The 11,750-nt window shown below is 41.5% G+C and overlaps 3 protein-coding genes across 3 annotated transcripts in view; all 3 read left to right on the top strand.

Annotated features, from left to right (window-relative positions):
• Window positions 1-7,078: 7,078 nt before the first annotated feature.
• Window positions 7,079-11,750, top strand: part of LOC107724464 (gamma-crystallin M2-like) — a 15,795-nt gene continuing 11,123 nt past the window's right edge. The window contains exon 1 of the mRNA XM_016533409.1: window positions 7,079-7,105. The gene's annotated coding sequence lies outside the window, so the exon portion shown is untranslated. The remainder of the gene's footprint in view (window positions 7,106-11,750) is intronic.
• Window positions 7,401-8,064, top strand: LOC107724466 (gamma-crystallin M2-like). Its single transcript, XM_016533412.1, has 2 exons — window positions 7,401-7,535; window positions 7,792-8,064. The coding sequence occupies exons 1-2, from the start codon at window positions 7,437-7,439 to the stop codon at window positions 8,062-8,064; spliced, it is 372 nt and encodes a 123-aa protein (XP_016388898.1). The 5' UTR covers window positions 7,401-7,436.
• Window positions 11,046-11,750, top strand: part of LOC107724460 (gamma-crystallin M2-like) — a 2,425-nt gene continuing 1,720 nt past the window's right edge. The window contains exons 1-2 of the mRNA XM_016533401.1: window positions 11,046-11,122; window positions 11,225-11,467. Coding sequence (XP_016388887.1) covers window positions 11,093-11,122; window positions 11,225-11,467 — 273 coding nt within the window. The 5' untranslated portion in view covers window positions 11,046-11,092. The remainder of the gene's footprint in view (window positions 11,123-11,224; window positions 11,468-11,750) is intronic.

The raw sequence follows: 11,750 nt of genomic DNA, 5'->3' as shown, positions 1-11,750 counted from the left end.
GTTCCTGACTGATATAATTCACCCTTCAATCAAAATCACTTTACAATTTGTGGCATCCGCCATGACATCAGGAAACGCCTCTTTGCGTTACGCTTCCACATGTCGAGAATGTGAAGTAGCCTATTCTGCTCTGCTCGCTGCTGGTGTTCAAAATGTTTTAAAAAATTGATAGTGGTGCGCAAAAAAAGGAGAAATAAAGTTGAAAGGGAAAAACGTGAGGCTAATCTTACAGCTAAAATTCCAAAACTAACTACTTCGGTTCACTTTCGGACAAAACATCCTGTCACAGTCTTCAGTGGGTGTGCCCAGGATGGCCACCAGATGACACTGTTTTCTGTGAGCACATGGCTTGTGTTGTGTTTGTTTGGTGCCATGTGCTCTCTCCTGTCTATTGTCTTGCCCCGCCCATCTTGTTACCTCATTATTGTTTAAGTTGCTCCACCTGTGTCTCCCTCGCTAGCCTCCTCATTTGGTTTCCTATTTATTCTCCTGGTGTCTGTAATTCTGTGCTGATCCGTCGTTTTTCATTGTGTGTGTTTTGTCTGCATGTAGTGCAGTTCCTAGCCTGCCTGTCTGTTTTCCCCCCTCGGGGTTGTTTTAGTTTGTTTTTGTTTCATTTTATTATTAAAAGAAAGAACCATTCATCCTGCACTTGAGTCCTCGCTTCATCTCTCCACACGCACGGTGAGGACTCAGCGGAGAAATGGCTCACTCCGATGCCCTTGATGAGCCCATTAGTCACTGGAGCATGTCAGGATGCGATCATGTATCCTTTGAGGGGTTTGTGGAGTTCTTGGCACGTTCCCCAGCTAAGGGGGCTGCAGTGCCTCCCGTGATGGCCGACAAGGCTGCAGCGCCCCCAGTGGTGGCCAAAGAGGTTGCAGCACCCCCAGAGGCGGCCAACAAAGCTGCAGCACCCCCGGTGGTGGCCAAAGAGGCTGCAGTGCCCCCGGAGGCGGCAGACGAAGCTGCAGTGCCACCCTCTCGGAAACGGAGGAGGGGGAGGAGGAAGAATGGGTCCGCCTCGCCACCCCTGGTGGTGGCCGAAGAGGCTGCAGCGCTTCCAGCGGCAGCCGATGAGGCTGCAGCGACCCCGAAGGCGGCCTACGAGGCTGCAGCGACCCCGGTGGTGGCTGAAGAGGTTGCAGCGCCCCCAGAGGCGGCCAATGAAGCTGCAGCGCCCCCGGTGGTGGCCAAAGAAGCTGCAGTGCAGTGGAAGTATGATTGCAAATGTTTTTGCTGATTTTTGGCAACCTGTTTGTTTGAAGTTCATATCTGGAGTTAATGTGTTAAATAGCATGGAAAATTTTGTATGCTAACTTGTACTTATATAAAATAGAAATTAAATATAATAATTAAATATAAAATTAAAATCAAATAGTAGAAAATTTGATAAAATAATTAGAAAATATAATAATAATAGCAAAAAAAAAAAAGTTATTGTGGTAGAAGACACTTTGGTGTGGCAATAAAATAAAGGGGGCCCTTGGGTTTGCTATAGCCCCAGGGCCCAATGTGTTCTTAATCCGGCCCTTTATGTCAATACCTCAAATGTCGCATTCAAATGTATTTGTCGAGAAAAGGGGCTTTAACGCAAATAAATGTAGTGTTGCGTGACAGAATTAGTCTATAGGCAGCGTCCGTGTTTGTGGTGTTGCTCACGATAAAGCACAGTTTCTCTGTATTTCAAAGGCGCATTTAATCTATCATATTCATATTATTAAATTTTATATAAAATTGTTATAGCTGTTGATATATCATAATAAGTTACCTCACAAACATAGTCTGTTTTTTCTTGATTACATATCTTCATTTGATGTTCCTTTAGTAACGTTGCAAGTTGAAATTTATTCATTTAGTTCTGAAGACGAAAAGCACTGAAGATGAAAAGCATCTAGATTTACGCATGTAACCAATGTACCTCTGAGAGGGAATGAGATGATGCGTCCTCTAGTAGACACTATGGGTACTGCCGCCAGCAGGAACGGTGTCTGAAGCCCATGACATCACAGGCGGGCGCCTGGAAGTATAAGAGTGTGCCAGGCAGCAGAACACGTCACCAACTTAGTTGTCTGAAGGAGACCTGAAACAGGCAGGCCAAAGGCATGATGAGGGGACGCAGCATCTCGTTCCCTATCGGGGAACCATGGTTACATGCGTAACCCAAGTGCTGCATTCCCTAGTGGACACTTTGGGGAACGAAATGCCAACTATGCCATGCCGCAGCGCATGCCTGTCCACCTGGTCAGAAGGCACCAAGGAAGTGACAGACATACACCTAACATTTCCTCAGAAAGGGGCCAAGTCACTGACGCCCCGGGTTGCTCACATTGCTTGGCAGATATGGGCAACCCAATTTCAGATGAAAGAGGGACATCCACACCAAGTTAAGAACCCAGCTACCATCAGATAGCTATGTTATGTGAGCAATACCTTAGCCTGATAATACAAGAACCACAGATAAGAGGCTACCTACTTAGAAACCCTAACAAGGGGGTAGCACAGTCTAGATAGGGGCTCCAGGGGACCACTACTTAAAAACCCTAGGAAGGGGAGTAGTCATCGTGCTAGAAAACAGCTATCCTCAGATAGCTATCCTCCAAAGGTCCTAACTGAAGATTGCCGAGACCGCAGAGAGTGGGCTATCTAGTTAAAACCCTAACAGGGGCGATACTACAATATAGGCAAGAGGATCAAAGACCGCTACTTAAACCCTAACAAGGGGGTGGTACTGACCTGAAACATGGCTATCCTTGGATAGCTATCTTCCAAGGCAAGGACCCAGGACCTACTGGAGAGCTTGTGCCAAGAGGAACCCAACCTAGTCATAGAAGCCAGGCTGGAACACAGCTGCCCTCAGACCACTATATTTCAGAGCAAAGTAAGTTTGAGCTGGAGCATAATTATCCACAGACAGCTACACTCTGAGCAGTTAAAAGCCCTGAGGTGGGAGAACAGTCTACTCAGCCCAAACTTAATATGTGGGATTCAGATGGACAGCCCACTTAAAAATACCCTGAGACATGGGGAGACAGCCCACTCCTAAACCCCTCCGGCTTAACACAGGAAGGGACATTCCCCAAAATCAAGCTAGGAATGCAGCTGTCCTCAAACAACTATGTTCCAAAAGCAATGGGCCATCCACTTGAAAAACCCTAACAAAGAGGGGAAAGCCCATACTTGGCATGTGGGATTCAGGGGGACCGCCTGCTTGGAAGACTAACTTTACTACTCAGGCTGAGTAAAAGCTCTGGAGGGGGAGCGAGGTATCATCTTCTCCCCGAAAGCGGGAGGAGTATGAGAGTGCTGGCTCACTAGCCCTGTCTATGATACTCAGATCTTGACGCACCAGACCCCTCAGAGGTAAAGAAGACCTAAACTGGCTAAGAACGAACCTCCTAAAAGCCACCGACTGCCTTTCTGAGCTCATAGACCACTGCCTTGACAAAGGAGACCGGAAGGCCAATCTAACTACAGATGCAACATCATGACCATTATGGCCATCGATGCTTTTAAGCATTGGCAGCAAAAAACTGAGTGAGGTGTGGCACAACAGCTGTCTAAGGGGACACCCCCAAACCAATCTAGGTCACTAAAACACCCTGGGAGAGATAGCTCACAAGCATCTCTCCACAGAGCATATAAATATATCCATGCCCAGCGAGAATCTCCACACACAATAATATGCATATTAGAGAGGCACAGCCAAGCTGGATATACTGTAGCTCCACCTGCAATCTCGCACGATCGGGGCTACACACACTCATCGTCACAAACGCTATCCGCGGCATCAGGCAACCTGTTTAGAGCAGGCATGCGGATCCCGCAAATTAACGTAATCACCAATAAACAGTACCACGGCAATGGCGGGACTGAGCTGTGAGACACAAACATTTTGTCTTGCATTCTTTGGGAATAGGAACAAGCATGAGCGGAGCCTTGACGCTTTGGCTCATCACAATGAGCGTGTAGCACTGAATGCGCATGCTCCTCACAGAGACATTAACACAAAACTCAGAATATGCCCTCAAGGCTCAGGCTCCAGGCACATCGTGTGGCTCAGGGTGTACTCACACTAGGCAATCTTAACCGTGCCAAAGCGCGTTTGACCCCCAAAGCCCAGTTCGTTTGACTAGTGTGATCGCTCCATACCACGCTCGGGTGCGGTTCGTTTAGCCGTCCCTGGCTTGGTTGGAAGAGGTGGGCCAAAGCACTGATCAGTTGGGCACGGGCGTGGCACGCATGTAGTGTGAGCGCTAACCGCACCCGAGCGCAGAACTTTCTGATATGTGCAGTACGATTGCGTGAACATTTCTGAGCGGCAAAAGCAATAGATCTGTTAAGTAATATATTGTGAGAGGATCGTGTGTCACCGCGCCCCAAAGACTCAAAATAATAAACCACAAAGTTAACAAAACAATGCACTCCACTGTGCTGTGCGAGAGCGCTTCTCGGCGACCTTCATGTGCTATCGGAAACTTCCTATTGCCCACTTATGAAGTCTTGATTATGAGCTTGTTGCATTTAAGTGCTTTGTTGTCGGTAATAATAAAATGTAATATTCCATTGGTTGATAACCATAAACATTCACCGCGCTAGATAGTCAGCTTGATACAATTTTGGAATTTTGGTCAAATACATGCTTATTTCACTGTTTATAATACATACAATATGCTTCAAATGCCTATATATAAATAGGTACTACTTTAACGACAAGACAAGGTGATGTAGTTGTTAAAAAAAAGAAGAATAAAGAATAGTATTGACAGCAGCAATTGTTGTCCCCTCCGACATGCTTATGGCTCGCTTAACTCGGAAACTCGAAGTATCAAAATAATCTCAGAGTAGTAAATACAAATTGAGAGGCCATTCATGTCGAATTTCTGATTAGGAAACTCGTATTTCCGATAATTCCGATAGCACTTGAGGGCAGCATAAAGTGTGCTCTGGCCCGGAATGTAAAGTGCAATGTGAGTGCAGGCCAGCGGGGGAGTGGGGAGGGGGGACAATCGCGCTCGCCGCTCGGGGTCGGTTCAAGGCAACCGTGCCTAGTGTGAGTACACCCTCAGGCTCCAGGGCGATGATCGGCTCAGTTGTTTCCATTTGCGTTGGCTCATGAATCTCGGCAGGCTCAGACTCTCCGTCTGTGGTGGGCTCAGGCAAATGCTCTGTGCAGCAAGGTGATGGCTGGACGGCAAGACGTCAAAAACTCTGTCAGCAAGGTGTATACAGACAGACTGAAGAGACAGGAGACGAAGTTCAAACATAACATTTAATAATAATCCACAAGTTAATCCAAAACTGGGCAGACGAAAACACACCTAAACACACATGTGACTGGACAATGAACACAGAAAAAGGTTGAACTTAATTACACTGACAAATGAGGTAAATTAACGATACACAGCTGAACAGAACAAACTAATGAGATTAGTAACCATGACAACCAAAGAGGAGCAGAAAAAGAACAAAGGAAACCAAGAAACTAATGAAAACAAACTAAAAGTCCATGAAACAGAAACTAATATATTCGTGACACACACAGAAAGCCACCTCCAGACAGTGCGCAAATACTGAATTAAGTTCTATTTAGTGTTTTGTTGCACTTGGACAGTATCCTCGTAAACACAGTCAGTTATGTCTTAAGTGAATGTAAACAGTTGAAAAAGAGAATGTATGTATCATTACGCAGTATTGGATCCATGCCTGCACCTTATAGAAAATGAGTGGGGTGAACTGAAGAGGAGAAGCACCGTCATGGAGCTAGGAATCTGAAGGATCTGGAGAGATTCTGGATGAAGAAATGGTCTGATCTCTTGTCAGGTGTTCTCTAACCTCATCAGGCATTATAGGAGAAAACTCCTATACTATTTTGGCAAATGGAGGTTTGAAAAAGTATTGAATAAAAGGGTACCGTTAATTGTGTCCAATGTGTATTAGAGAAAAACGTTTATTTCATAATGATATTTCCTCCCATTTTAAATTCTTATTCTCCAATGAAAGGTTAGATTTTTGTGATTTTTTTAAAATAAAAGATCAAAAGGATTAACAATGCAGATTTATTTTCATAGCCTTCTTTGATCATATTTACCAAGGGTACCAACAATTCTGACCACGTGTGTATCTGCTGCTGTGTCCTTAACAGAAGACAACGAGAAAAGTTACTCTCTGCTCCTGACTGAATAGCTTAAATAACTTAAGCTTGTAACGTAAATAAATATTAATCTATATTTCATTTATACAGTAAAAATCAATGCAGTGTTACATTTTACATTTGATTACTTTATTCAATTTCCGTACCTGAATACTACAGTTAGACCTACAGTACCTGAAACCTTATGAACAGCACTGTTTATTTTATTTGTATATTTGTTATGTTGCATTTCTTTGTACTATTGCTAACTGTACTATTTTTACTTTTTTGTGGTGGGGCCAGTGAAAATTCTGAAAATGCTTGCAAAAAAAATGGAATATGAAACTTCAGAAGCACCGCAAAGAGGAGTTTTGGTATTTGGTAGTGATTGGATTATCAAAATTTGACAGCACAAAATACAAGAGCAACTACCTGGCTCTAGGTAATTCGGATGTGTCCACCACATGTCTTCATTCAAAGCCTTTTCTGTGCCAAAAACATTTTTAACTAATTGGGAAAACACACTGAAAACATTCTCGTTGAAAAAAAAAACAGGAACCAATGGAAGAGGTGGACAGCATGATCTAGTCACGTGTAGAATGGAGAACACAGTTGACAATGTAAAAGGCCACTGCACTGTATTGCTGGGTCAGGCTTTCATATACAATAGGGAACACACAGTCTTTTAACTGGGACAGGTATATAAAGGTAGTCAAGAGCGAAGAACTGCACATTGAAACAATATCAACTTGTTGACTGTTGACAGACTGATATCATGGGCAGAGTGCATTCATAAAATTTTGATTTACATAAATTGTTACATAACAACTTAAAGGCATAAATTATAATGCTGTCGAATTCCAAATATTCTATTAAATATTCCATCAAATATATCAGGATACATGATCAATAAATTAACAGATGTTTTTAATCATTTGCAGGTCATCTTCTATGAGGACAGGAACTTCCAGGGTTTCATCTTATGAGTGTATGGGCGACTGTGGGGACTTCTCCTCCTACATGAGCCGCTGTCACTCTTGCAGAGTGGAGAGTGGATGTTGGATGATGTATGATCGTCCCAACTACATGGGAAATCAGTATTTCTTTAGGAGAGGAGACTATGCTGATTATATGTCTATGGCCCGGTTTCACAGACAGGGTTATGCCATAGTTCAATTAAGTAGTTTTTAGAAATATGCCTTAGATAAAAACATTACTGGTGTGCATTTTTAGACAAAACAATGAATCTGACATATTTTAAGATCAGTCAGTGCAAGTTTCTTTCAGTTAAAACAGCCCAGACATGCATTTTAGTCTGGGACTAGGCTTAAACCTATTCTATGAAACCGGAGGTATGTTTGGAATGAGCAACTGCATCAGGTCCTGCCGTATGATCCCTATGGTGAGTTGTGAGCATTTTTATGTGCCCATAACAAATCTATGATTTTAAGGGTTTTGCTGGAAAAAAAATCAATACATAGCTTTTTTTTTTTTTTTTTTTATCATTTAAATATCCTTTTTCCTAAAAAACAAACAAACAGATGATCCTTTCAAAATTCTGATTTACAAGAGACATCGCTACACTGTTTTAGATGTGCACATTTGATGTTGACATGGCCGGTTTAACTTTAATATAACAGACTTTTCTTCCATTACAGTACAGGGGATCCTACAGAATGAGGATCTACGAGAGGGAGAACTTCATGGGCCAGATATACGAGCTGACAGATGACTGTGACAGCATCACGGACCTTTACCACATGTCTCACTGCCAGTCCTGCCATGTGATGGACGGCCATTGGCTCTTCTATGAGCAGCCCCACTACAGAGGCAGGATGTGGTACTTCAAGCCTGGAGAGTACAGTAGCTTCAGCAATATGGGTGGCATGAGATTCATGAGCATGAGGCATATCATGGACTCATGGTACTAATATTTTATCATTCTAAAGAATTAATTTCTCTATACAAATTTTTAAAAAGTGTGTCATGAAACTAATTTCAGTGTCATTAATATTTGTATGCTCACAAAAATGCCTCATGAGATAAACGCAACCATGAAATAAAATAAAATTTTATTAAACACTAAATACCTAACAGGCAAGATATGATTTACGTCAGATCTGGAAACTGTAGCAGTTTCAGGGATATGAGAACGAGTGTCATGAGACTTACTGGAGAGGTCAGAGTATGCCAGGTGACTCGGTCTATTGGGAAAAAGGCCAACATAATATCGTCTCTTCTCCAAAATAAAAAACAGAATTCAATCCGTCGTGGATTTCCATGGTGGACTGATGACAGAGACATAATTATTTGTTCATTGTATCACATAAACTAATTAAAGGTACAATTCAGTAATGTTTGACTGGCTCTTTGCCTTCTGTTTGACTTTATACTGACATCTACAGGCCAAACATGGCAGGAAATAGAAATCTCAGAGACAATAATTTTATCTGTTAGTCCATCCATTCTCAATTATTAAGTGTGACTGACACAAATCGGTTAGATATTTGCACAAAATGTCACACCTACCAACATTACTGACAAAAAAGAAAAAAAGAAGAAAAAAATTCAAGACAGTGACCTTGTTCATCAAATAATCAATTTTTTTTTAGTTTAGTTTGCTTCTTTATAGTGACATCAACCAAATATTCCTATACCTTTTGTGGTTTTCAGAAATCAACATCAACTAAAAAAATTACAAATAAATAAAAAATAAGAATAATAATAAACCCTATTTCTCTCATCCATATGGTGCAGTCCCTAAACCTGAATTAATACAGAAAATAACAGTTGTCTAATCTTGAATAAACTCTTACAGTGCTGAAGTCTTATGGGGTTATTCTGATGCAATTTCACAAAACTAAATACTGCAAATACTCTTCTTCATCCCTTGGACTTTCTACTCATGCATGAAGTTTATTAACTGCTTCCACTTCACACTGGAAGTTTATCTTCTTGTTCCCCACATTGTTCTCATACTGCACACAAAATCGATAATATTATTTGCTACAATCTCAACAAATTTTCTTGTTTGCATTTGCAGTGAGCTCTTTCTCTAACTCTCTCAGGTCGTTTCCTGTGTTGCAATGGCATCTTGAACAGAGGAATTTTATGGTGTGATAGCCATAGTTATTGTTTTACCACACTCATCACTTCGAGGCCTGCCGTTTGTCATAGGCTCAGAGGTGTGGGAGCTGCAGATCGCTGCAGTATGTTTTATTGCTCCAATAAGGACTGCTTTGGGCATTTAATTTAGCTTCTTCCTCATTCTGTCTGGATTGTTTTCATATTCTTTTTATGTTTTGTAAAGCATACTGAACCAATGCATTACAATATACATTTAATGTTGTATTGTTATTACTGTTAACCGTTCTGTCAAATTGCAATAATAGCTAATTACGTGAACTCAACATGGAAGCCCCCATCAGGTCCATTAACAATTAAGCCTTTTGGTTTTGTTAAAAAAAAAAAATTTTTTTTAAACTTTCTTCTCCCTTTTAATAAGAAAAAAAATAAATACTGAGTGCACCTTAAATTTAGGGACTGACTGAACTGTACTTTATTTTAGTACCACCTTTTTCTAAAAAAAATTGTGCAATCTACATTTTAAAAATAAGAATCATTGATACGCCTCATGCTCATGAATCTCATGCCACCCATATTGCTCCTGTACTCTCCAGGCCTGAAGTACCACATTCTGCCTCTGTAGTGGGGCTGCTCATAGAAGAGCCCGTGGCCGTCCATCACATGACAGGACTGGCAGTGAGACATGTGGTAGCGAAGTAGTAACGAGACATTTAAAAGGAGTGAATCAGCATCTTAAAGATGTACTATTGTTTTTATTTTTAATGAGCAGTGGTACTTACTCTGCCCATGATGGTAGTGACTGTCCTTTTGGAGCACATCTGTACTGGTATGATAACACTCTGTTTATGTTAACCCTTACATTTATACCTGCCCAAAAATAAAGAATATGTGCCTTCTATTGTGAAAACTCCTGACAAAGCAGCATGGTATAGAGACCATTGAAAGCTGAATAGCTTTTGTAATATGTCAATATAATGGAGTCTCTAGTTTCCAGGTTTATCAGTCTTAAGTAGCCAATAGAGTGGTTTGTGTCTTGGTGTTTCTTTTGTGTTTAAAAAACGAACGACCAAGTGACTTATTGTCAGTCCAAAATTATTTGAGGAGTTCCTCTTCTTCCAATCCATATATCCATTTGGCATTTTTATTAAGTGCAAAATAACTGTTTTCATCTCGCCCGAGCTGCTAGATCAACTTGACAAGATTACTGGCAAATTCAGGTATGGATAAAAGGGGCTCTCATTTCCTTTCCCTGACACATGAGTCTGGGAAAGAAATTTTGTTAGTATGCCACATATATATACATTCATACATGTTTTGAATATATACCTACAAGTTATATACATACACCTAAGCAGCATTTCACTTAAAATTACAAATATAGGGAAAAGGGAAATCAGTGATTTTGACTGAGAGCTGTGTTTATGATGGGTTCAAACAAAGCCCAAATATATCAAACGTCTGTGCTGTCATTTTTTTGGTATTATAACAAACTCCAAACAGAAGAATTTTAATAATGGTATTTTTTTCTAGTGTTAGTAGTTTATTATGTTTAATATTTAAAGCATTATTTAGGGATTAAAAGTCTAACCACAGAACAGATTTAAAAGTCAATAGTAATGCAGTAGCAATAGTGTATTTCAAAATGTCTGAAAACATTATTGTGGAAAGCGTATACGACCTGTAGGTTATGTCAAAATGGACCACAATGAATGCACTCTGAATGCTTCCATACTGATCTGCTGAGTCAGGAGGTTGTCTTCAATCTCAATAGCAAGCACAGTTTTATTCAGTTCGCCGGGTATAAAAGTAAGGGTGAGACCTGGCAGGACGACAGTGCCGTGTAAAAGGAAGAGTATCAAATAATTTTAAAAAATGACTACAGCAGGCATGAGCATGTGCAGGGTAAGTAATGACATCCCTTTCTCTTACTCTAGTAAAATGCAATATGCATACCTAAGAATGCATACCTAAAATTCTTTGTAACCTCATGTTTAATCTCGTCAGGCCGTCTTCTACGAGGACAGGAACTTCCAGGGTCGCTCTTATGAATGTATGGGTGACTGTGCTGATATGTCTCCTTACTTGAGTCGCTGCCACTCTTGCAAAGTGGAAAGTGGCTGCTTCATGATGTACGACCGTCCCAACTACATGGGAAATCAGTATTTCTTTAGGAGGGGAGACTATGCTGATTACATGTCTATGTTTGGCATGAGCGACTGCATCAGATCTTGCCGAATGATCCCTATGGTAAGAGAATAATACATACTTGAATTGCCACAGAACTGGTTGCTAAATGCTCTTCTCGTAAAGAGTACGGGTGTAACCCCGGTGTCCTGGCCAAATTCCATCAACTGGCCCTTGTCAATCATGGCCTCCTAATAATCCCCATCCACTTGATTGGCTCTATCACTCTCTCCTCTCCACCTGTAGCTGGTGTGTGGTGAGCGCACTGGCACCGTTGTACTGTGGCTGCCGTCGCATCATCCAGCCGGATGCTGCACACTGGTGGTGGTTGAGGAGAGACCCCCCC

This window comes from Sinocyclocheilus rhinocerous, unplaced genomic scaffold (assembly GCF_001515625.1).
Source record: "Sinocyclocheilus rhinocerous isolate Xijiao unplaced genomic scaffold, SAMN03320098_v1.1 scaffold64, whole genome shotgun sequence".
In the NCBI taxonomy this organism is placed as follows: Eukaryota; Metazoa; Chordata; class Actinopteri; order Cypriniformes; family Cyprinidae; genus Sinocyclocheilus; species Sinocyclocheilus rhinocerous.
This window is presented reverse-complemented; position numbering and strand designations above follow the sequence as displayed.

Excerpts from the sequence above, each read along its gene's own strand:
- LOC107724466 (XM_016533412.1), top strand. The coding sequence starts at position 7,437 with ATGCATTTTAGTCTGGGACTAGGCTTAAACCTATTCTATGAAACCGGA. Across the intron at positions 7,536-7,791 it reads CCTGCCGTATGATCCCTATG|TACAGGGGATCCTACAGAAT; the intron begins GTGAGTTGTGAG and ends CTTCCATTACAG.